The sequence below is a fragment of the Helianthus annuus genome, chromosome 4 (assembly GCF_002127325.2).
Source record: "Helianthus annuus cultivar XRQ/B chromosome 4, HanXRQr2.0-SUNRISE, whole genome shotgun sequence".
Lineage (NCBI taxonomy): Eukaryota > Viridiplantae > Streptophyta > Magnoliopsida > Asterales > Asteraceae > Helianthus > Helianthus annuus.
The window spans coordinates 150,927,302-150,954,910 of record NC_035436.2 but is presented as its reverse complement, the minus strand read 5'-3'; the positions used below and the strand labels follow the sequence as shown (position 1 = coordinate 150,954,910).

Sequence of the window (27,609 nt, the reverse complement as noted above, 5' to 3'; positions counted from 1 at the left end):
AGACCACAAAGTCTTCACATATCTTCAATCAGAAAGAACTCAACATGAGGCAACGACGTGGGTGGAGCTTCTAAACGACTATGACTGCGAAATTCGCTACCATCCTGGTAAGGCGAATGTCGTAGCCGATGCTTTGAGTCGCAAGGAACGTACTAAGCTTCATTGTGTTCGTGTCCAATCTGTTATTCAAGCTCAATCCGATATCCAAGCACGTATTTCTCAGGCTCAACAATCTTGTGTTTCACAAGGTTGATGGATAAGGAATTTCCTTATCACATAACACCTGCTCTGAACTGAAGGACAATGGATCGTATTACTTCATGGACCGTTTGTGGGTCCCAAGCCAAGATAACTTCGTACCTTGCTTATGGATGAAGCCCATAAGTCTCGTTATTCTATTCATCCTGGCTCAGATAAGATGTATAAGGATCTTCGTATTCAGTATTGGTGGCCTGGTATGAAGAAAGACATTGCCTTATATGTATCAAAATGCCTTACTTGTCTTAAGGTTAAGGCTGAACATCAGCGTCCTTCCGGTTTATTGGAGCAACCAGAGATCCCAGTTTGGAAATGGGAAAACATTACTATGGATCTCATTACTAAACTCCGCGCACAAAGAAAGGTCACGATGCCATCTGGGTAGTTGTTGATCGTCTTACTAAATCAGCGCATTTCTTGCCAATCCGTGAGGATTTTTCGGCTGACAAACTTGCTCAAATCTACGTGGATGAAATTGTAGCTCGACATGGTGTTCCTTTGAACATCATTTCTGACAGAGATGCTCGTTTCACTTCTCATTTTTGGAGAACCATGCAATCTGCTATGGGGTCCCAACTTAATCTGAGCACAGCTTATCATCCGCAAACGGATGGTCATCTGAAAGAACAATCCAGACACTGGAGGATATGCTTAGAGCTTGTGTGATCGATTTTGGTGGTAGTTGGGATTCACATCTTCCGTTGATTAGGACCCTTTCTAGGTACTAAATTAGCTATAATGATACATCGTAAGGGTCCTATCAATTAATTTCTAAGCACGCTTGTAAGTGTATCAAAAGATTAAAAGTATGTAAGCACATGTTAGAACATCGTTAAAAGCGTCCTAATATGTTTTTATTAGGACACTATTTTGGTTGTTCAAAGACATATTATGCGACCATAAAAATTGGTTTCATAATCTTATTTGAGATGTTAGACGCTTTTTTAGTTCCGAGACTTTTTACGATCCCTTTACATGAAACGCTTTTACCATTGGTCCTATTAAATGAAAGGTCCTATAAAATAGCATTTTAGGACGCTTTGCGTGTACTAAAAACCCAGTTTTCTAGTAGTGGTATCTAATGACAAAGATTTAGTACTTAATAACGCCCGTGTTCCATGGATTGATATCTGGCTCTTACCATTACTTACCTGGCATATATGACGGGATACACTTGTCCTTTGTTGTGTGTGTTTTAATGTTAAGGTATAAACCATTTTTATAAATATAAAACACCCTTTCGTCGGGCGTGGTTGTAGATGCTGTAAATAAATGTGTATAGACGTGCCCACCACGTCAAGTTTTTGGCGCCGTTGCCGGGGACACGGCGAAATTTATGGAACAATCCGAGTCATTATTTTACCGGTGTACATACTGTGTATACTTTTTAATACTTGTACATTTTTGTATCTATTTATTTTCTTTTGTTTACTAACTTGTGAATACCTAGCCTGGCACGCCCACTAGGACTAACTTTTTACTAACTTTTCTTTTTTCTGTTTTGCTAACAACTAACCACTAACCAACTAACCAACTAACTTTACTAACTGACTAACCGCTAACTTACTAACATACTAACTTCTTATTTTATTGTTCGAATAACATTTTTTTTATTTATTTATTTAATTCAGTTAAGTGTTCGGGATCGAACCATTCATTCAATTCATTTATTTATTTCATTCCAGTACAGTTATTTCAGTATTTCATTTATTTTAATTCAGTCATTTCATTTTTGTCATTCATTCATTCATTTATTTCATTTATTTATTTCATTTCAGCATTTTTATTTCAGTATTTCAATTCAGTCATTTCATTTACATTTATATATTTATTTCATTCCAGTACAGTTATTTCAGTATTTTATTTATTTCAATTCAGTTATTTCATTCCTATTTATATTTATATTTTTGCCCGTGTTCGGAATCGAACCGCTTATATATTTAGTTATTTATTTCATTTATATTCATTTATTTCAGTTACATTTATTCATTTATTCATTTATTCATTCTTGTTCATTTATTTATTTAGTTAACTGCTTTTTCATTCATTTATTTGTACTCAATTGTTTATTTATTTACTCTACGAAAGTAAAACTTTCTGATAAAATCATCAGATTTTTTGGTAAATTCTGATGAATTTATCAGGTTTTCTGATGGATTCTGATAAACCCATTTGAGTTTCTGAGACAAAAATTTTCACTTCTGATGAATTTACCTAATTTTTTTGGTAAATTCAGATGGATTTATCAGAAATTCTGATGGAAAGAAAATTTTCATCAAATTTTTATCAGATCTTATTAGATTTTCTGATGTATAAAAAAGAAAAAAAAAAGACTTTCTGATATAATCATCAGATTTCTGATAAATTTATCAGACTTCTGATGAAGTTAGCAGAATTTCCTTAAAAAAACAAAAAAAAAGAGTTTTCGGTTGTAAATAAGTAAATAGACATGTAAATAGTTAAAAGAAATATGTATAATAAATTGTACATATATATATATATGTATATAATATAATAGTATTATTATTTATATCTATATTACTTATATTGTTATTATGTTATTTTTCCATATAATGCATTCCTTATTACTTGCAGATTAATGTCCACAATCCCTGTACCAGCTATTGCTGAGCTAGCCAACGAACCGGAAAATAACCTAAGAAGAAGCAGGCGGCTTCGCGAAAGATCACGTGTTATTGCACAATGGATTGCGGCCGCAATCGACGAACCAGTGATACTTTCTGACAACGAGAGTTCAGAGGACGACAGAGGAAGCATTATGGCAGAAGACGACTAGCCTTTGAATGAGACCGGCCGTCCAGGAGGAGAGGGCTTGCTACCATCGCCCGACCTATGATAGCAGCATCGAGTTTTGAAATTAAATCTAGTATAATTAACATGTTACAAAATTCTGTGTAGTTCGATGGGAAGGATCATGAAGATCCAGGTCGACACATCGCTTCATTTCTCGAGGTGTGTTTGACTTTCAAAATACGAGACGTTTCTGAAGACACAATCCGTTTGCGGCTCTTTCCATTTTCTTTGCGAGACAAAGCCCGATCTTGGGTTTTGTCACTTCCAGCAGGGTCCATCACGACTTGGAACGAGATGGCAGATCTTTTTATGCAAAAATATTTTCCGCCGGAAAAGACGGCTAAGCTTAAGAACCGTATTATGACATTCAAACAGGATGAAGGAGAATCTCTACATGTAGCTTGGGAGAGGTTCAAAGATCTTCTGATCGGTGTTCCACATCATGGGTTGTCCAAAAGACAACTTGTGTTGAACTTCTACCAAGGACTCAATTACGACTCACAAGAACGTTTAGATGTATATGCAGGAGGCGATCTTGGAACAAAAACACCCAATGAAGCCTACGCAATTATCGAAAAAGCTACATTGAAGTCGAGTTCTCGTCATAGTGGAGTGCGAAACAAAGCATCATCTATTCCTGGAGTTCATCAGGTGGATACGTATACCGCTCTTGCAGCGCAGAGTGGAGCTTTGGCAGCAAGGTTTGATCAAGCTCAAAACGTTTCGAAGGGACAATCATCATGTGAGCAGTGTGGAGTGTGGAGTGTCACACGAGCCAGGTACTTGTGAGTAGGGTGTTATGTTTACTGGCCACGAAGAAGTGGACTATCTGGGCAATTAAATCAGGCCCCAAAATAACCCCTACAGCAACACATACAATCCGGGGTGGAAGAATCACCCAAACTTTGGTTGGAAATCTAATTCTGGGAACCAAAACCCACTCGGATACACTCAACGTGCTCCCGCACCACAGCAGCCCCAGGTACAGCCTTACCAATCTCAAGGTCCGTCCTTCCAGCCAAATTACCATCATCAAGGCTCCGGGGGCAGTTCCTAGCCTCACGCCTCTCAAAGTAACTCTAAGCTAGAGGAGATGATGGCACAGCTGTTAGGAAACTTCAATTGTGCTAATCAAATAGCTGAGAACCACTACCAACAACACGAGGAACACTTCATTGGCCCAAGAAGGGGAGATGCGGAGTCAGAAAGCTTCTATACAGACCATTGAGAATCAGGTTGGACAGTTGGCTAAAATGTTGTCTGAAAGACCCCAGGGTGGTCTTCCAGGTAACACGGATCCAAATCCGAGGGGGCATGTCAATGCCCCACACATTTAACAAGTGTGTGAAAAATGAGTCTAGCTATCGACTCGCTGACAAATGTAGCGAGCGTGTTTTCACATGCTAAGGGTAATTTTGTAAATATTAAATTTATCGCATTTATTTCCTTGTTCGTTAACTTTTCCTATTTTTAGTAGGATTGAACAAGATTGATTCATGTCTTAGGAAGTTTTGAAGTTAGTTTAAAGTTAAAACATGTAAAAACCTTGCAAAAATGGTGAAATCTATTGAGAAAAAGGAGTTGAAGAGCATTCTGTTACTTCTGTCTGCAGAATGTACAGATGACACACAGCCGTGCACCTGATCCGCACGACTGTGCACTTCATAATCACATCTGACCAAGAACAACGTGCATAAGGTGGTCGTCGGACACGCAATACCGTGTGAACCGATTGCACTACCGTGCACCGCGGAACAACGTTGCGAACCACTGTACACAGGTTGATGCGCACATCCGTGTACGACTTTTTAGCAACAGTAATTTTTCAGGGTATAAAAACGACTTTTCTGCAAAAACCCTTCAAAATTACTAGCTCTAGCTGCACACCCGTTCTTGGCTCTCCCACTTCTAAAAAGAACCAATTTTTGCAAGGATTTAACTCAAATCTTCAATCAAGGTATGATTCCTTACTTGTTTTAGTATGTGTTTAATTTTGTTTGAATAATGGATTTGGTTTTACTCATCTAACGGTTTGATCAATAGTAGTGTTTGTTGTTTTAGTTAAATGACGTACTTGGCAGGTTTGTAAGGAATGCATACAGAGTTGAGAAGACTTATATTCAAAATCTATTTCATACAAGTCTACTCCAACTCTGAGGGAGTACCTCTATCCTTTTTCACATTATTAGTTTAGCTCTTCATAATCGCTTAACTAAGACGTGTTTCACATTGGGGACAATGTGAAGTTCAAGTGTGGGGAGGGGTTAAGATTAACTTTGTTTGTCCTTTCGTTTTTATAAAAAAAAAATACAAAATACAAAAACGGTCAGTTGTGTTCTTTAGAAACCTTCAGATTTGATCAAAACCAACAAGCCAAATTGATTTTTGAAAAAGATAACTAAAAGCGTGACGAAACAAAAGAAAGACTTGCATGTTTATCTTTATATTTATACCCATTACTTTCGTTTACGTGAGCATATTTTTGAGCCTTTACTGCTTTCTTCAATGCTTCTTTGTTTTTGCGGAAAATGAGTGAGCCGGATGTTTCATGTAATTTAGAACTTGTCATTTGTATACTTTTCAAGATCATGAATATGTGAAATTGCATGAAAATGACGGAGGCACTTAGGATACCCTTTTCTGTTAGCCTTTTTCTTTGTTTATATCCCGCACCCAACATTATCCATTAGTTCGCCATGTTGAGCCTATTTTCCGCGTTTTTCTAATTTTACCCAACTATTTAGCCTACTTAACCAAATTTAGCCTTTTTACTTTTAAACCTTTGTGTTAAAACTCAGCCAAAGTTGTTATCTAACTAGCTTGTTTGTAATTATTTCCTTGTAAAAGAAAATAACACCCAAAAAATAGAGATCGGAAAACAGAATAAGACGATCAAATTAGAGCAATATTAAGCACTGAATAGTACAAATATGTTGTATAGCTCGAAAAGTGTAAAATCGTCTTTAAAGCGTTATTTATGTATAGTTCTTGATTCATTTACGCTAGTTACAAATAACCGCCGAGTTTTAACCGTTTAGCCACTTTTAAATATCCATTCCACACCCTTAACCTTAGCCTATCATTACAACCCATCAAAGACCTCTTGATTTATGTTTTTCACATATTAATTGGTGGAGATTAGATATTTTGACAAGCTTATAATATTGCATGATTCATTGACTAGGCATCGAGTGTTTAACATACACATTATATGTATGATTCAGAAATTTAACCGAGTGTGTGTGAATATTGTGAGAAATATAGAGATTTGCATGCTAAGTCAATCGAACGTAGAATCATTGCTTTATAATTATCCTTTCATACATCTAACAAAGCTTGTTTGTTTTAAAATCTTTGATGATGACTTTTTGGAAAACCAATTCAACCACCAAACAAATTTAGTAACTTTGTAGATATTCAGATTTGATTCCTTGTTTTTACTTTAAGTTTGCTTGAGGACAAGCAAAGTTCAAGTGTGGGGATGTTTGATATACATTAAATTATAGATGTTTTTATACCCCAAAACACTTCCGTTTTAAGCGTTTTTGACCGAAAACACGACGGTTAGGTACCAAAATTGGTACTTTTATATTTTAGGTCTTAAACAGAGCATAAAGGAAAATTCTGATGAAAACAGACAAATTCTGATGCATTTCTGATAAAACGGACAAAAATCTGATGACTGCCACGTGTCGCACTACTAGTGCGACTCATGGTGCCGCTGATTAGTCGAACCGCACCCCCGTGCGAGCCAACCGCACCCCCGTGCGAGCCAACCGCACCCCCATTCACCACCTGGACCATACTTTCTGATCACGATTCAGATGACCTCGCACTATCGTGCGACCAGTCGCATGACCATTCCGATCTGGTGACGTAGACAAGTTGTCCACCAGTCCACTTGGCTGACCCGGGATCGCAGAAAATGACGTCACCCGACAAGGCCTGACCGTACGACCGTGCGACCAGTCGCATGGCCGTGCGAAATTGAAAATTGCCTATAAATAGCAGCATTCGCTACTGATCAAAATGTTGGGTTTTTTCCATGTTTCTGGGCGATTTCTGGGTTCCGAAGCAGTCCTGATCGGAGCTATTTGAAGCTTAAAGATCGAGTGGAAGCATAACCGATCCAACCCATCAATTCCTTGCTTGTTTATGGTTCGATTCCTTGTTCTTGAACATGTATTTTGATCATTTTGCAAGTTATGAGCTGATGTTAGTTTATGTTTAAATGTACTTTATGTAATAGAGTTATAAACTTGTTTCTTGAATGAACTTTATGTTGTAATCTTGTTTATATGGAACTTTAGTACTTTTTCGTGTTTAAATCTTCATGATTATATAATGAACGTTTCATTGATGTTGAGTTCCTTATTATGTTTGGTTGTCTTGGATAATGAATCTGTGGTTAGTGGGATGGTAACTATTTCTTGATTAATCACTTGTTTGTAAACTTGTTTACACCATGAAACTCGAGAGGGGTATTGGTTTTATCCAAGATATATCTTATTTTGATTAGGAATACTTTCTTGCACGTAAGGGTTCTAACGAATTATATAGTGTTGATTACATGTTCTTGCATGCGGTTTATGATCCTTGTTTGGTAGTTTTGGTCTGAAATTGCTAACATGGTAGATTTGTGTTCAAGACTTGTAAAGGTGAAATATGTTGTTATATGATCTACTTAAATGCTTATCCTCGTGGTTGTATTGTGACCATCGGTATTGCTTTCTTTGATAAGTGAGGATAGAAAACTCCCAGCGGATGACTAATCTATCTTTAAAGGTTTACATGAATGAATATCAATAGCTCGATAAAAAATGATTTTAGGTGGTTAACGTGTGTTTATCGCGTTAACTTTCCGAAGAATCATCATGTTAGAAAACTCCTATCGGATGACTAACTGTCTCGAAATTGGAAAATTGATTAAGTGCTTTTGTGAAATATATGATAAATAACATGTTTAGGTTGTTTGTGAAACAAGATAATAGTATATTTGTGTTTTAGATATAACTTAGATAACTTAGTTAAACAACCATTCACTTTTCCTTATATCTGGTAATCTAATGACAAAGATTTAGTACTTAATAACGCCCGTGTTCTATTGATCGATATCTGGCTCTTACCATTACTTTACTGCATATATGACGGGATACACTTGTCCTTTGTTGTGTGTGTTTTAATGTTAAGGTATAAACCATTTTTATAAATATAAAACACCCTTTCGTCGGGCGCGGTTGTAGATGCTGTAAATAAATGTGTATAGACGCGCCCACCACGTCAATGCCTTGGAGACAAAGCTAAGGAGTCTCGGCGGCAATCCTGTTAAACCTGTAACTGAAGGATCTTCAAAAGCGGTTGAAAAACCAACTGGTGCCAGTGATGAAGCTGAGAGGGATGTTCAAGCTAATCCTGAAGCGGATGCTGTCGAAAACACGATGAACGAAGAAGGTGCTGCCTCCTAAAACTTACTTTTTTTTAAATTTGATGGTTATGTTTGTTTGAACAGTTTTACTTCTCGTCTTTTGAACAATTCTCTTTCCCTGAATTAAAACAATTAGATAACCAAAGGTGGATGGGTCCTAAGTTTTAGGATGAAGCCTTCGGTTATCAACTAGTATTGCTTATTTCGGATAATACCACCTGCTTATGACTTACTTGCTGTTGCCTTAGTTTAAATTTCAATTTTCCACGAATTGGTGTAATAATTCCCAATGTCTTGTAAAAATATCTTGATCAGTATATTTGGCAACATCCTATAAAGACTTCCATCTAATAGGGTTTTCAAAATTCAAACAATTCGGATAACATTTTCATTTTACAATGTTTGTTTTGACAACATTTGTTTAATTAGAAAGCGGTTTTAGCTTTTAACCCAAGTGTTATATCCCGAATATTTCAACCAAATATCCTGAGAGATATCCTATAAATATACTTCAAAAATATATTTTAAGAATACATTCTAATCAGGATATTTAAGTTTCTGTCAAACACAGTTCCAAAAATTCAAATAACTTAGATAGGGTTTATAAAGGAATGATCATACCAGGAATAGGGTGTAACCCTATTACCAAACTCCAATCCTTTTACAACTTTTTCCACTTAGGTGTCCCCAGTCCGAAATATTTAGTACATTAGGCCCGAACTTGATCCTTTGAGCCTTACACGATCACCTCAGAAGGAATGTCCCTGTGCACAAAGTCCTTAAACACTTAGGAATTTTTCGAACACCGGTTCCAACTGTTTGAACAGTTCTCGTGTTACAGGGGGTAAACCCAAAAATGTACTGGAGATAAATCCTTAGTATCCTGGGTTGGAACCCATAAGTATCCTGGGAAAATCCCAAATTTTCATGCGCTACAGGCGGGAGTGTATAAACTCCAAGACTTAGAAAGGTGAAGACCTTTAAACCTTAGAGAGTATGAAAATACCCTTTCGCGAGAGAGGGTGATCAATCCTCATATACCTTTAGGATCCAGGATATAGCCAACAATAACGAAATTGTCAGCCACTTTTACATGGACTGGTCCCGCTATCTTGACCTATCCCTGGATAACTTGCGCTCTAGGCGGGGTGTTTAAACCCAATTCGAGAGAAAGGTGAATACCTTTAAACAAGTGAAGGGATCAGGATCCCTTAAATGTGAGAGAGGGGGGCCAATCCTCTAATCATTCGAAGTATCCTTAATGTATATCTTGGAGCTATATCCCGAAGCATATCCTACAAAACAACCCTAAACTAAGGTGGGTGTTAGCCTGGCTAACGCCCCTCCGATGCTTAAGTCAGTATTGGGTTCAAAAGAATAAATAATATTAAACATATTAAAAGAGATAGAATTCATACCACCCTGAGTTAGAAATTGAATTCCAAACTCACTTGAAATAGAGCTTTAGATGTATAGCATTCCAAGATCTTGGTAGCATATCTCCCTCCATATTCTTGAGTCGGTATGCTCCTTTCCCTGATTCTGATTCAATCTCATAGGGTCCTTCCCACTTAGGAGCCAACTTTCCATCAGTAGGATTCGTAGTATTTTAAAAAGCTTTTCTTAACACCCAATCTCCAACTTGAAACCTCCTAGTTCTTATATTCTTGTGATATGCTCTGGATATCCTTTGTTGATATGCTGTCATCCTTAGCTTTGCCGCATCTCTTGTTTCATCAATAGTATCTAATTCCTGGCAAAGGGCTTCAGGATTCTGCTCAGGATCCCTGAGGCTGGATCTTGCTGTAGGTATTACCATTTCTGTCGGGATCACGGCTTCTGCTCCAAATACTAAGGAGAATGGGGTTTGACCAGTCGCACTTTTCACTGTCGTTCTATCAGCCCATAGGACAAAGGGTAATTCTTCTGCCCATCTTCCCTTCTTAGCTCCAAGCCTTTTCTTCAAATTGTTGACAATTATCTTGTTTGAGGATTCTGCTTGTCCATTTGCTTGAGGATGTACCGGTGTGGATGTGATCATTTTAATTCCCCAACTTTTGCAAAAGTCAGTAGTCCTTTTGTTTATAAACTAAGAACCATTGTCACATATTATCTCGACTGGTACTCCAAACCTGGTCAGGATATTTCTTTTTATGAAGGATACTACTTCTTGGTCTCTAACTTGGACAAATGCTTGAGCTTCACCTCATTTAGAGAAATAATCGGTCATTGCCAGCATGAAGACTTTCCCTCCTGGAGCCTTTGGCAATTTTCCCACTATATCCATTCCCCACTTCATGAATGGCCAAGAGGAAACAATAGGATACAGTGGTTCAGCAGGTTGATGTAATATATTACTATGTCTTTGACATGCGTCACACCTTCGAGCATATTCTTCAGCATCTTTCCTCATGGTTGGCCAATAATATCCTGTTCTTAATACTTTTGAGAATAAGGACCTGCCCCCAGTATGGTTACCACAATCCCCTTCGTGTATATCCTGAAGCACTTCTTTGGTTTTAGGATCCTCCAAGCACCTCAGATATGGACCTGCAAGAGATTTCTTATACAAAACATTATTTATAATAGTGAATCGTGATACCTTCATTCCAAAGGCCTTAGGATTCTCATCCTTTAAGATGTATCCTTTCTTAAGATATCTTATGATCGGAGCCGTCCAGGACTTAGGATCCTCCTTGGGATACTCATCCTTAGGGTCATGAACACTTATTACCTCCTTATCCTGAGAATCCGTTGCAGGATATAGGACATGCAATATTGGTATTTGGTTCCTTCCGGTATCCTGACCGATGATCCTAGATTTGCCAACGCATCAGCTTCAGCGTTATCCTCTCTGGGTACCTGTTCAACTGTAAAAACATCGAAATATCCTGCTAATTTTTTGACAATTTCAAGATAATCAGCTAATTTTTCACCTTTTACTGCATAGGATCCATTAAAATGATTAGTAATTAAGAAAGAATCAACATATACTTGCAAATTCTTAATATTCATACGCTTAGCCAATTCTAATCCTGCAATTAAAGCTTCATATTCTGCTTCATTATTAGTGGCAGGAAATTCACATTTAATAGCCTAGGGTAATATGTCCCCCTGTGGCGATTTTAGTAGTATACCTAAACCTACACCTCTTACATTAGATGCACCATCAGTATATAGTATCTAGGATTCTGTGTTTTCTCTTATTTGTTGCACCTCTAGGTCTACTTCATTTTGAATATCACTACTGAAATCAGCCACAAAGTCAGCTAAAGCCTGAGACTTTATGGCATTTCTAGGTTCATATATTAGATCATAGGCGCTTAATTTCACTGACTATTTAGCCATTCTACCTGACATCTCGGGTTTCCTAAGCACATTTTTAAAAGGATAGTTAGTTTTAACATGAATCCTATGTGTTTCAAAATAACGTCTAAGTTTTGTTGATGCCATAACTAGGGCTAATATCAATTTCTCTAAATGAGAATATCTAGTTTCAGCATCTAATAAACTTTTACTAACATAATAAAAAGGATACTGCTGACCTTCATGATCCTTTACAAGGACAACACTTACTACATTCCCTGATACTGCAAGATACAGTGATAGTGGTTCACCATCCTCAGGCTTCATCAACAGAGGTGCAGTTGAGAGATACTGCTTCAAATCCTGCAAGGCTATCTCATGCTTCTCTCCCCATTCGAATTTCTTATTCTTCTTCAGGATATCATAAAATTCCTTGCATTTTTCCGAGGATCTTGAAATAAATCTGTTTAATGCTGCTACTAGCCCAGTTAATCGTTGAACATCCTTCATATTTGAAGGTGACTTGATATCCAAGATAGCTTTAATCTGCTTCGGGCTTGCCTCTATCCCCCTTTTCGTTACCATGTATCCTATAAACTTTCCTGCCACCACTCCAAAATGGCATTTAGCAGGATTCAATTTCATGTTGTACTGGTCCAGGATATCAAATGCTCCCTTAATATCCTGGAGGTGATCCTAAGTGTAGGTCCCTGTTTCGGGATCGATTCTGTGATTTTCATGTTCATGTTCAAAGATGGAAGAGATAAGAGATGATAAACAAACAAACTTTGTATTAATCCGGTAGTAAACATTACAAGTCGGTCCGATTACATGGAATCCGAACTAATACCAAAGAAGTATACATCCGGGGAGAAACCAAGTGGTGATTTCTCCCGGTGAGGTCTCAAACCTCCTATCACTCTCTTGCACACACTTGTGCTCTCACTCTTGTGTTGCAAATGACAAGGTGTTGGTATTTATACCAAACACAGGTTGCACGGTCGAAGGATTAAACTGACTGGTCGATAGATCATCTGTCGACCATCCAGCTTTCGAAAGATACACACATACCTCGAAGGATGCCATATCCTTCGAGGTCCATCTTCAACCTTCGATGGATATCTTTCGAGCTCATCGAAGGATACACAATCCTTCGATGCCTTATCCTTCGACACCAACATTAAACAACCATAATTTGTCTTGCAACCACACACGGTCAAAAACCCTCTCGTTTGACCACTTCAAACGAGCGGGTCTATACACGTTCGATAGACCGTTTCACTAACTATTACAAATTCAGCGTAAAATAATAACTAATCTATTCGACAAGCATCGGACACAAAATCTGCATCAACAAATTCCCCCTTGTCCGTTGCTGTCGAATGCTGAACATGCAACTGCAATCGATCTTCAGTCAAGTATTCATCTTCTCTGTGTAAACAAATTCCCCCTTGACCGATGATCCAGGTAAGTAGTATCTTGATGCTCATTGTATAATATTTCCCCCTCAAAGTACGCGCATCCGTGTTGAGTGTTGTGCAATTTCCTCAAAGGACTCAATTGACCGATCTTCCGCTGATCTTCCAATACTCCAACCGGCATTTGATAAGGGTTCCATTCTTTAACAACTGCATCAAGTCTTGATCTTCAAGCATACTACATTGATAGAGATTTCTGGTAAACTATCTTCTGTAAACCGTCTTTGTGGAGTCGACCAAGTAATGCACTTTTCTGTGCAAAACATTCCACGCAGAAACGTTTGTATCACCAGAAAAACACAAACTCTACCACCTGTGATTGCGTTTAGAATTTTACCGAAGAAATTCAACAAATGAAAATTTTTATCCCCCCATTTCTTTGGTAAAATCTCTAAACCTTAACAGATTCTTTCCACTTCAAAGAAACTGTCGTCAAATGTTCACCAATTCCCTCCACTGAGCGGAACTGTCGTCAGTCTTCATTGAATGACGAGCGGAAGCGAACATACCGTGTTGTTTTTGGCCCATAATAGTCGCGTTACCGTTTTTGCCATTGCATCGGTAACCGTGACTACCCCACAATTTTCAAAAATCAAGATTTTCATCATCTCTTGTTTTCATCATACCGCATCATCCCGCGCGCTCCCAAATTTGTACGAATTTGGAGTTGAAAACTAGAAGCACGATTCAAATAATCTTCGCGAACACCCGACCCCACTCCATATCTCATCTAAAAATTTGATCCATAATCCCAATGCCAAAACATGATTTTAAATTCAACTTTTGAATTTTAATAAAGTTGAATTCAAAATCAATAAATAGATATCACCCTTATCTATTTATTTCATATGATGGCAACACATGTGTCTTTGGCCCAATTCATTTACCAAAAATGAATAATAGTTAAATGTCATGGCCCAAATGTGGTATCCCACCTTAGAACAACCAAAGGTCCAACATAATCCAAAACAATATTCATATGCACTAGTGGGCCCAAGTTGCAATACACCCTTCAAAAGTCCAAAACCCTAGAACTTTGACCATTCATATCTGCCGACATCACCTCTTTTTCTCTCCTGCAATACATTTCAGCCGACAGACCCTTTCAACTGCCATGAACAAGCACTTCCTTTGAATGGATAACGTGATGACCAACAATATGTTTCACCGATATTGTTGATCCTTCGATTCAAAGAGATGTGTATCCTTCGAAATTGTCTAGGAGAAGAGATGATTCTTCGAAGAACTGCCTTGATCCTTCGAGGCTGTGAGATTACCTCTCGACAAAAGAATGATCTTTCGAGTTATAGATCTTTCGAAGTTGATGATTAAAAAGTGGAATGATCCTTCGTGGACATTTAGTTGACCTTTTGAAGTTCTGCTTGATCTTTCGAGATCGAAAAGACAGATGATCCATCAAAACATAAAATGACCTTTCGAATTCATTTCTGATCTTTCGAGAACTGGAGTTGATCTATCGAAAATTTAAATGATCTTTCAAAGTTTTTGAGGGGCAAATGTGATCTTTCGAAAATCTCAAGATGACCTTTCGAAAGGATAGATGATCCTTCGAATTTCTGTCTGATCATTCAAAATCTTTCGAAATATGAAGATGATAAGAACATTATGAACACAGCAACTGTTCAATCTGCAGATTTATGAAAACACTCCGTAAACGATTTTTGATGAAGAAAACTTGAGTATTTAGGAGAAAAACATAAAACCCAACACTCGTTTTATCACAGATCTGAATATTCGGGTCCAGATCTGAGTTTTTCTCATTTTCACCTTTTTTTACATCTTGAACAAAAACCCACAAAAATCACAGATCTAGAGCACATGTGACTTAGTAAACGGTTAGTTTTACTAAATCGGGCACCATGGCTCTGATACCAATTGTAGGTCCCTGTTTCGGGATCGATTCTGTGATTTTCATGTTCATGTTCAAAGATGGAAGAGATAAGAGATGATAAATAAACAAACTTTGTATTAATCCGGTAGTAAACATTACAAGTCGGCCCGATTACATGGAATCCGAACTAATACCAAAGAAGTATACATCCGGGGAGAAACCAAGTGGTGATTTCTCCCGGTGAGGTCTCAAACCTCCTATCACTCTCTTGCACACACTTGTGCTCTCACTCTTGTGTTGCAAATGACAAGGTGTTGGTATTTATACCAAACACAGGTTGCACGGTCGAAGGATTAAACTGACTGGTCGATAGATCATCTGTCGACCATCCAGATTTCGAAAGATACACACATACCTCGAAGGATGCCATATCCTTCGAGGTCCATCTTCAACCTTCGATGGATATCTTTCGAGCTCATCGAAGGATACACAATCCTTCGATGCCTTATCCTTCGACACCAACATTAAACAACCATAATTTGTCTTGCAACCACACACGGTCAAACGAATAACCCTCTCGTTTGACCACTTCAAACGAGCGGGTCTATACACGTTCGATAGACCGTTTCACTAACTATTACAAATTCAGCGTAAAATAATAACTAATCTATTCGACAAGCATCGGACACAAAATCTGCATCAACACTAAGCCTTCTTGGATTTTACTACCATATCATCGATGTACACCTCCATGGTGTCCCTCAGTTTGTCTTTAAACATCATGTTTATCAATCTCTGGTATGTTGCACCTTCATTTTTCAAACCAAAAGGCATAGTAGTATAACAATAAATACCTGTTGGTGTCATGAAGGCAGTATCCTCTTGATCCGAGGGTTTCCATCTGGATTTGTTGGAATCCTGAGGAGGCATCCATGAAGGTTAGCATCTCGTGGCCAGCAGTAGCATCCCCCATTGAATCGATATGAGGTAGAGGAAACGGGTCTTTGGGACAAGCTTTGTTCACGTCTGTGTAATCCACACAGACTCTCCATTTTCCATTATTCTTTTGCACCACAACTACATTTGCCAGCCATTTAGGAAACTTCACTTCCCTAATCATCTTACTTTTTAACAATCTTTCAACTTCCTCTTGAATGATAACATTCCTTTCTGGAGCAAACTTTCTTCGTTTCTGTTGGATAGGCTTGAAAGACCTATCAATTCCGAGCTTGTGAGTTATAAAATTCTTGGAAATACCTGTCATATCCTCGTGTTTCCACGCGAATGTTGACATCCTGCATTTCAAAAAGTTAATTAATTGATTTTCAATATCCTGAGGGATATTGGTTCCTACGAGCACCGAGATATCTGGATTATCCTGAACCAGGGTAACTTTCTTTACATCCTGCTCGGAAGCCTCCGCAATATCTTGGGCCCGCATCGTTAATTGCTATGCTGCACTAGGCTTTGTCGAGGACTTCATTGAAGAAGAATAACACTCTTTTGCTTCATGTTGATCACTTTCCACCTTTACTACTCCCCAAGGGGGATGTATTTTGATGCATTGATGATAGGTTGACGGCACAAATTTCATATCTTGGATCCAAGGTCTACCTAATATAATATTATAGCAGGATAGGGAGTCCATGACACAAAAGCGCTGCATTGAGTTGTCCCCTTCAACATATACAGGCAATTTTATCTCCCCCACAGTGTTTCTAGCCTCTCCAATGAAACCGACAAGCACAGTGGATTTCGAAGTAATAGACATCAGGGATACATTCATTCTCTTCAATGTCTTCAGCTGAATTATGTTGACGGAGCTGCCATTATCTACTAATATCCTGCGCACAAAATGGTTAGCAACATATAACGTTATTACCAAAGCATCATGGTAAGGATCCTGGACCGTATCCCTGTCATCACTATCGAAAGTGATCACTTTATCAGTTGTGAGGGTCGTCATCCTGGTTGGCTTTTCTCCTCTTTCGGCCTTAGTCTCCTTTGCATGTCTCTTACCCGCAGAATATGAAGTCCCACAAATGTCGGATCCTCCTGAGATAAAATTAATTATTTTGGCATCCGCTGGAGGTGATGCTGCTCGTTCGGGATCCTTCTCAGGATCGTGTCCTTTATTCTTCTTTCTTCCCAGGAGATCCTTTAGATATCCCTTGCTCAAGAGATAGCTTATTTCTTTCCTTAGAGCAATGCAATCCTCAGTGACATGTCTGAAATCCTCGTGGAAGGTACACCACTTGGACTTATCCTTCAAATCAGCTTTTTGTTGGTTTTTCCGGGGCCATCTTGCTTTGTCTCCTAAACCCTGCATAGCATACATTAGTTCAGGTATATTAACGAAAAAACAATATTCAGACAACTTAGGATACTCCTCAGGATCCTCGTCTTCAACAGCATTCACTTTTTTGCTGTCATTTCTGCCATATGGCTTAGAGAGATATGGTTTATACGAGGATTCTGATTTCCTGTTGGTCGACTCATAAGTTGTAGACGAATTCATCCTCTCTTGCATCTTTTTGTCATCCTCCAACCGAATATATCTTATAGCCCTGTTACGAGCTTCATCCAGATTCCTGCAGAGATTCATTACAAGATCCTGGTAAAATTGAAAATCCTTTTGCAACCCCATCTTGAAAGCCTGCACCGCTGTTGCAACATCAAGATGCAGGATATCTAAGTATTTCCGGCTAAATTTGTTCACATAATCCCTCAAGGATTCCTAAGGTCCTTGAGTTATCCTGTAAAGATCACTAGTTAGTTTCTCAAAAATTCGGCTGCAAGAAAATTGACTATTAAATAAATTAACCAAATGAGCAAATGAAGTAATTGAGTGAGGAGGAACGTTTAAGAGCCATTTTAAGGCTGATCCTGTTAAGGTAGAAGCAAAACCCTTACACAGGCATGCTTCCTTGAGATCCGGAGGGATAGGATTGATTTCCATCCTTTCCCTATACTGGGCAATATGCTCTTCAGGATCCGTAGTTCCGTCATAGAGCTTCATGTTGGGGGTCTGAAATCGTTTTGGGATTTCAGCATCACAAATGGGATACGCGAACCGAGATATCCTGTGACTGTCCTGGGATACTTCCGGAATCGGCTGGACCACCCCAGGTACACTGGATATCATGTCCTTCAATTTTTGAAGCTCCCTGGAAAATGCTGATGTCACACCTGCATCCTGCAAAGATCCAACACCATTAGTAGCAAGAGTATTATTAGATACATGACCAATCTAAGGATTCTGCCCATATCCCGAAGCTTATCCTGAGCTTCTCACAGTTGACACTCTAACTGAAGAGGGTATCTCAGGGGTATGGTTCTGGGAATGGCTAGGTACAATATTTCCCCGGTTATCCTCAGTATAAACTGCAGAACTGAAGTTCAAAGCCCTGGGTTGCAAGGGAGTGACAGTATCTTCAGCAGGCCTGCTCGAGCCGGATTTCAAAAGTTGTGTCTCTCTCATCAGCATCTGATTAGTTTCCTGCTGCTGCCTCATCTGTTCCTGTACACTACTAAACAAATTTAGAATTTCCTCATTAAAAGCTAAAACAGGACCAGATCCCTGGATATTGCGAGCGGGGATAACATCCCGGGGCCATTGAAAATAGAATAGTAAAAAGTTTTGAAAATAGAAAACCAAGCAATGATTTTGCAAAAGCTTTTAGTAGAAATAGCACCACTTGTCCCACGGTGGGCGCCAAATTGTTTTGGTAAAAAATTACCGAAGCAATTAAGTGATCAAATTAGTTTAAGTGAGGTAGTGTGCTGAAGAATTATGTTAAAAATATGTTGGTTAAGTTGTTTGCTAAAACAGTTTCAGGATACGGCTCAGGATATAGAGCTTTATTTATGATCAAATAATGAGCCAAAATGTAAAAGGTGACACAGGATGTACGAGGAAAGCCCTTGATCAATCTAGATCGCCAGCATAAAACCTCGGGAGCTGACAATCGCAGCTGCCTTGTTCTTTTATTGCTTCAAATATCAGGATACAGTGCAGGATATGATGCGAATCAACTAAGTGATACAATGTAATTCGAGTACAAGTGTTAGTGTGTAGTGATTATTGTAGCTAGAGAGAAAGAGTGTGCGAAAAGTTGTGTCCCTAATCTCATCCGATCAATCCCCTTTTATAGTAAAAAGAAAGCAACTAACTATCCTACTATTCTGGGATCCGGCGAATATTCCATATGTGAACGTTGTAGTCCACATCTTCCGGCTTCAATGTCTCTTATCTAACTGGTTTTCCCGATTCTTAAGGAGAAGAGGTCCACCTGACCGTTAGAGATTGATTTCAATAACCTGCATGTGGGTTAATTGGTTACTACCAGGATATAACATCAGGATGTTACCAATATCCTGACCCGGTATCCCGGTCACAAACAAATGAAACACAGTCAGTATATTAGCCTGGATATATGAGCAGAAAATCACCCATAACATTTTGTATATTTTCAAATATAATGTTTTATAAAATTTTGAATATACCGCTGGCACGCTTATTTTTATCTACATTTCGATATAAACTTTACACGAAACCGAACCGCCGGACATAACCCACCACTACTACAAAATAGAGCTTTAGACGGGGTGAAATGGGTTTTAAGACGGTGTTTTCAACACCGTCTTAAACTGCACTGGTTTAAAATCAAGTATTATTAGACGGTGTTCTATTTGAACACCGGCTTAAACTCAAGTCTTATTAGACGGTGTTCAGTTTGAACACCGACTTAAACTTTGTGAACCCCGTCTTTTAATATCAAAACATTTATTAAATCAAATACTTTTAACACCGTCTTATAAACTTAGTGAACCCCGTCTTTTAATACAAACACCGTCTTATAAATTGCTGAAAAATGCTGGAAAAAGAAATACACCAAAAATACATTTGCTGGAAAAAAAAAATACATCAACCTTATATACACCAATGCAACTTTTTCAAATCCAACCAAAACAATACACATTCAAATCCAAAATAAACCCCACATCTAATTCGGAAATAAACCCGTCAAATTACAATCATTTGTGAATACATAACAAACTACACATAAGCTAAACTAACGGAATACCTAACTCGCTAAAAAACTTGGGCATCAACATCATCAACAAAACATCTATTTCATTATCCATAGCCACTCTCGTGTCGTGCCACATCTAAAATAAAAATAGATAGAAAGAGTTATTACAAATATTATAGAATAAATCTAAAGGCAAAGAGAAAAATCGATAACAACATCGGCAAGAAAAAATCAAATTTGAATTTTTAACAACATATAATTAAACATATTACAACAAGATTAAAACTTAAACATACTTTGTTACTATATATAAACTAATTTTTGTATACAATGTACTAGTGATATATCAAAACAAAGCAAGAAAAAATCAAATTTGAATTTTTAACAACATATAATTAAACATGATATAACTACTATTTATAAAACTAAAAAACATTAAATAATATATGTAAAGAGAAAAAAAACTAACCTTGAAACTTTGTAAGGTTGTTAATGGTGAAATTGAATGAAGATGAAGAAGTTGTTATGAGGAAGATGGAGAAGATGAAGAAGTTGTTATGAGGAAGATGAAGAAGTTGTTATGAGGAAGATAAAAGGAAAGAGATAAGGTTTTGGTGGTTGTTATTTGAGCTGATCTTTTTTCAGTTTATAAGACGGTGTTCATAGACAACACCGTCTAAAGGATGCAGAAATTGGTTTATAAGACGGTGTTTAAGCATTAGACGGGGTTCTCGGCTATTTATAAGACGGTGTTCAGAGACAACACCGTCTAAAGGTTGGAGAAATTAGTATAAGACGGTGTTTAAGCATTAGACGGTGTTCTTCTGAATTTTATTGAATATTTTATTAAAAAGAGCTATTTTAAGACGGTGTTAATACTTTAACACCGTCTAAAAAAATCCTTGACACCGTCTAATGCTACATTTTGTAGTAGTGCACTCGATTAATCAGAGTTTTTTTTATAGTAGTGTTGATGAAAAAACTATTTACCAAATTGGTGTTCCTTGAAAAACTATTTACCAAAATAGTGTTCCTAGTTTATTTTGTATCTCTCTTTTCTTTTTTAACTAACATTGCAAACTTTTTTTTATATTTCTATTAAATTAATCAAGTATCTATTTTGTTATTCTTATATGATTTTTTTTTCAATCAGTCCAATATTTATTTATTTCTTTGATTTTAATTTTTCGATCAACTCTTTTTCAGCACTAATTTTTTATAAATAATAAAAACTCTGCTGATATTAGATATTTGAATAATAAAATAAATATAAAGATGCTTATATGTAATTCATTATGTATCGCGTGTGTATGTATATGTGATATTTGAGTTTGAGTCAAGACTGAACTTAAGTTTGAGTTTAATTTTATCAAATATGCTAACAGATTAATTTGTTATCATTCATTTTATTTTTTTAGTATATATAAAAAAAGCATTGTGTAACAGTAAAATAAAAATTTTAATTATATGTATACATCTATATAAAATAAATAAAAATAGTATCAATGGATATTCATTTATCGTCAAAAACAAAAATGTATAAATGAAAAAATATCAGAACCGAAAACCATAAAAGTGAATATCGATGCCGATGTTGTTTGGCATGGTAACGATACATTGTCTATTAATCAAAAGCAAAATCAATAAAAATACATACCGGTATCGATACGTATGTTGTTCGGTTGGTTGTCTCGGTTCGCTTTGGTACGATAGCGGTACAATATCCGTTTTCACTAAAATTTATATCACAATGTCGAAAAGAAACATAGAACGCAAGTTATCAGAATAAAATTAAGTGATGATATACTAAAAAAAATTACTATTCATTGTCGGTTTCGCTTTGATTTGATACGGAAACGGCACGGTATCTATTTTCAATAAAATTTATATCGCAACGTTGAAATGTATTCTTCATGTATATTTTTATTTAGTTTATATGAATGCATAATAAAATTTTATTTTTACTTACGATTGGTCATTGTTTTTTTAAATATATAAAAATATAACATGGATAATACCATATTAGTATTTATGGGAAAATTTATTACATATTTATTTAGCGTTGTGAGATCAGGATGTTTTTGTGGTTAACAATTTTTTATAGTATAAAACCAATTAAAAAATGATTAAGTCAATAATTATTAAATGAGGTAAAGTTATCCAATAAGATTAGAAATGAGAAACTAGCAAAGTAACGGAAAAAGTGAATGAAAACACTATTTTAGTAAATATTTTATAGAGAACACCATTTTAGTAAATATTTTTTCTATCAATACTAATTTGGTAAAAAACTCTTTAATCACTATCTTAATTAATTTAAATAAATAACGTTAGCTAGCAAGTGTTAAGTTTTTATCACTTGTTCGTACAATCCCAACTGTCGGCTCTATTGTTGCATCCACAAAAACGTATTAAAAAAAATTATAGCACAGAGACAACCCTACCATTCTACCAATAAACTTTTCCCAACAAACAACTAAACAAATAAAAAAGTTAAAGTAAGACTACAGTTATCCCAAGTTACTTTTCCCTATTTCAGGAAACTCAGTTTCACTCCACTTTGTTCTTGTGATTAAAAAGGAAACCCTAGCTACGAACATTCAAAATTTACCCTAAAAAAAGAAACCAAACATCACGTCTCAGACATTATCCGAAATCTCAATGGATCCATACACACAAAACAATAACAACCACAACATGAGCTACCAAGACTTCAGCAGCTTGTCCACCGTTGCATCCGGTTCCTCCAGTAACTCTCCGGCGGTTGCAGCCACCCCGAGCCGCTACGAGAACCAAAAACGCCGTGACTGGAACACTTTCTGTCAGTACCTCAAAAACCACCACCCTCCACTCTTTATACAACAATGCAGTGGTGCACATGTGCTTGAATTCCTTTGTTACCTGGACCAGTTTGGAAAGACTAAGGTTCACACCTTAATATGTCCGTTTTACGGGCACCCGAACCCACCAGCTCCTTGTCCGTGCCCACTTCGACAAGCTTGGGGCAGTTTGGATGCACTAATAGGCCGGCTTAGGGCTGCGTATGAAGAGAACGGTGGGGCTCCAGAAGTTAACCCGTTTGGGGCAAGACCAGTGAAGCTTTACCTTCGTGAGATTCGTGAGTTGCAATCGAAAGCAAGAGGGATCAGCTATGAGAAGAAGAAACGGAAACGTTTAGCGCCACAAGAAGATCATGATAACAAATTACTTCCTGGTATGGACTAATTACTTTGTTTTTACTCTATTTTCGGATATTGTTATCTTTCATTTTATGTTAAGTTCGCAAGACTTCAAGGGTACTACAAGCATATTTTAGTTAAGGATTATTGCTACTTTTGGTTTCCATTTGGGTATCTAGATATTTATAATGAAGACTATGAAGATGCTATTGCTAATTAATGTTGCTTCTATTTTTATTTTTATTTTTTTTAACGCCAAAGCTTACTTCTACCTTACATTACACCAATTACTTCTATTTAGTTTCATTCACTATTTGACATCTAGTTTGAAGAATAATGCAGACTCTCTATTCCTATGGAGTAGAGGTAAGGCTGTCTAGATTTTACCCTACTCATACTATAGCTTAGTTTTAATATTGGTGGGTATGATGATGATGATGATTAGAAGAATAATAACTCATCGAGCTATATAATGATTTAGTTTTAGCCAAACATGTTTATTTAAAACTGTTTTTTCTTCAAGAAAAAAACCTTACATTACACCAATTTTACTTGTATTTAGTTTCATTCACTATTTGACATCTAGTCAGAAGAATAATAACTTCAAAGAGTTTTAGCCAAAAGCTTTTGTTTTATGTTTTTAAAGATACGGACATACGGTGAATTATTTGCAACGGAGATTAAGGGAATATGTCATTTTCTTCGAGGATTAGAAGCCGGAGTTATTGACTCAGTGGCAGCAACAGTTGTAGTGGTAAATTGGACTTGGATTTAAAGTACATGAAACTTGAACAGCATCTATCTTTTTTTTTCTGGAGTTTCTAGATGTTACTGAATAAGTGGCCTTTATTTCGTTTTACTCAAGACCTCTTATGAAGTTTTTTAAGTTAATAGTTCTAACTTTTAAAAGTTGATATTGACAGTATTTTTTGTTACTTTTTATTGGCTAAGGAGTACGGGGTCATGGTAATTGGGTCATGATTTACCACATAGGATCATTATTCATGCGTTTCACCACCCCCTTATTAAATCATGGTACGTAGTTTGAGTGGATTAAAACATGACAACCACACCATTTGATGATTTTAAAACAAAAATAAATTAAAAAAATAAAGAGATAGTGGTTTGAGTTATGACCAGACCCTACTACTACTCTTTGACAATATTCTTTACCCATCTAAATAGTGTGTTTGTTTCAACGGATTAACAATTGACATTCCTATTGTTCTATACATTAAAGATGACAAAAAAAATAGTAATAATTTGTACAAACATTTAAAAAAAAAAATACCAGGTTAGGTTGACACGTAAACAATTTTGTTAATTTTTAAGTTTATAAATTATTATTGTATATAAAAACGAGTACACAAAATATAATTTTGTATTTGAGGAGGTTAGGTCGACACGTGAATATTTCATATTAGGTTGACACATAAATATTCTTCGGATACAATGAACCAATGACTTTTAGTGTCAACCTAACAGAAAAAGTCATGGCTAGAAGGGGCATGTCCTCTAAGACAAGATGGCAAATGATTAGTCTTGGAGAGAAGAGTGTCGTGCCATCTTTAAGCATGAAATAGTTATTATAATCACAACAAAAATATAAACATGTGACACATATACTAAATATTAGTATTCATATGTCTGTATCATGTACATTCTTCAGTCATCAACAAACATATCCAAAAAGTCAATAATCTAAAGCAAATATATCAAGAAACTAATGTAGGACGGAAACATGTTGGTTGATGCATGGTGAACCTTTCAATCGACTGATCCAAAAGCAAAAGGAATTAAAAAAAATCAGGCAATTGAAGAGTCGTTATCAGTTGACAACTTTTTTTTTTTTGAAACGTATACTTCATTAACGAAAAAACGCCGACCCCAAAACAGGCCGACCAACAACGAAAAAAGAAATTACATATTTACAAAAGAGACCCAATCCTTCCACTCTACCTCTTTGTATTTAGATCTATACGAAAACCAAAAATGACCCAACGCTTTGATTTCACTCAAAATTCCATCGATTTTCACAGGAGCATTCGAAAACTTCAAGTTGTTTCTCGCGCGCCGCAAGCTCCAGCAAGCCAGCATGATAATACCTTGCACCGCAACCTTTTTTCTTTCCGAAACTCTTAAAGTAGAATGTAAACACAGAAGGTCCTTAGTAGAGAAGGCGAAAATATTCGGGATCTTACACCACGAGGAAATCTCGTTCCAAATGATGGCAGCCACCCTACAAGCGATGAAAACGTGATCCACTGTAGGTCCCTTTTCGCGGAGGATAACGAACAAACCTAAACCTTGTTATACTAACCCACTAGCAAGTGCGGAATCCAAGCTAGTAGGCAAACCGGGATGAAGCAAGTAGAGAAACAAGCACACAAGATTTCACCGATTAACACCACTGTATTAATACGTATGAAGGTTTACGGTTACAAGCACAAAGTTTACAAAACCAAAGATGTAAACTCTCAAGTGTGTGTGTGTGTTTCCAGCAGAATGCTCTCAAGCTCTCTATCTCTTGTCTGTGTGCATCTACCTTTCACACTACACTGCATGGGTATATATATACCCAGCTCATGATGCCTGGTCGAAGGATCCGATAGATGGTCCGAAGGATCATCTTTCGGATAGAAAGCTTTCGAAGGATTAGCAAGGACCTCGAAAGATCACCTTTCGAGGTCTATTGTTCGAAGCCTATCTTTCGATCACCTCGAAGGATCAACAGAATCCTTCGAGTCTATCCTTCGACATCGACACACATATCAAACATATGTTATCTGTTGGCCAAGTCAAACTAGGAGGATAGTTGACTTGGTCAACTTACAGACTAACTTTGGACATCGTTTACATACAGACCGAATACAGACAAAGTACAGACACAAGTGCACCAACAAACTCCCCCTTGGCTGTAGCTTTGTCTTTATCTTCTATAGTTGCAGACTCGTCTTGAACTTCGACGGTCTTTGGTCTTCGAGTTACCAAAACTCTGATGTCCTTTCAAGTCTTCAATGTCGGAGGATCTTCAAAGTCTTCACGTCTTGAAAGCAGAGAGTGTATCAACAAACTACCCGTATCATGTAGGAAGTGTGTTGACAAACTCCCCCTTAACATAAGCTCCCCCTTGAGTTATGCTCGTGAATGGACTTTATCTTTATGAAGTGAGATCCTTGTGGTGTTGAGGATGGTCAGCGGCTACTCGATCATCTTCATCAGTTGAGCGCCTTCTCGTCGTGTCTTCATTCCAAAGCTTGTCATCGACCATGTTCTCCTAGCCTTTAGAATCTGCACATGCAAGAAATCTAAACGCGTAATGAGAACAACTGCTTGGAACATAGTATAAGCAAATGACACACGAATGACCATGTCACAATCAAACACCGTCCGACAGTTTGAAAGTTTAATAAATTTTTTTCAATTTTAGCCTTTAACTTTCAAAACTTGCAAATTTTGACCGTTTTTGAAGATTTAGTCAATTCGGTTTTCGTTCAGGTTTCAGGCAACGAAGACTCGAGCTCCAACATCGTACGATCGAAAATAAAGTAGAAGTAAAATCTTTTTGGCTTTTATAAAGTTTATATTAAAACAAGCCTAAAATCTTTTTGGAATTTTTGAAATTAAAAGACAGCAATTTAAAATCCTTTGAGTGTTATCAAACGACATCACCGCTAATGTCGTGCTGATATGCACCAAACGACGAAACTGTTTAAAAGAAGAACAATAAGGGTTAAGCAGTAAATAAATATATACAAACATTCTTTTTGCGAGTTTCGAGGGTAAGAGAATCATATCAGTGTACGGTCATGCCAAAACACTCTTGTTGTTCAGTTAGTTAATATTAAGATAAGCATCCTATAACAATTATCGGTATTGTTGTCCACTTAAGCTCAACTTATCAGATGTAATCATGTTTAGAGGATACGTTAATGTATGATTTATACTTACCGACCGGTGTTCATCCACATCACGACACATTCCCGTATCAAGGTATGCACGAGGGTTCATCTTACCGGTGAGTATACCGATTATCATCTGTTTGACCGTATAAATTGTGAGATACTCACTTATTTTGATTTGAAAAACAAGTCCTTTGTGATATAATCACTTATTGATGAGGAACTTGATTTTCGTATGCATGAGGGCACAGGTGCAAGTCCGTGAACAGGTCAGTACTTCCGTACAGCAGAGAGACGAACTTGACACCCGGATAAATGTGATATTTTATCACTTATTTGATTTGGACATGTGATTGTTT

General features: G+C 37.0%; 1 protein-coding gene and 1 non-coding gene across 2 annotated transcripts; one reads left to right on the top strand and one right to left on the bottom strand.

Moving 5' to 3' along the window:
- Window positions 1-3,414: 3,414 nt before the first annotated feature.
- Window positions 3,415-3,521, bottom strand: LOC118491918. Its single transcript, XR_004892363.1, has one exon. It is a non-coding gene; the product is annotated as a small nucleolar RNA R71 (small nucleolar RNA).
- A 19,193-nt stretch (window positions 3,522-22,714) lies between these two features.
- On the top strand, window positions 22,715-23,559 carry LOC110934828 (protein LIGHT-DEPENDENT SHORT HYPOCOTYLS 3). Its single transcript, XM_022177592.2, has one exon. The coding sequence runs from the start codon at window positions 22,831-22,833 to the stop codon at window positions 23,392-23,394; it is 564 nt and encodes a 187-aa protein (XP_022033284.1). The 5' UTR covers window positions 22,715-22,830; the 3' UTR covers window positions 23,395-23,559.
- Window positions 23,560-27,609: the final 4,050 nt, after the last annotated feature.

Coding starts and splice junctions, on each gene's coding strand:
- LOC110934828 (XM_022177592.2), top strand. CDS start 22,831: ATGGATCCATACACACAAAACAATAACAACCACAACATGAGCTACCAA.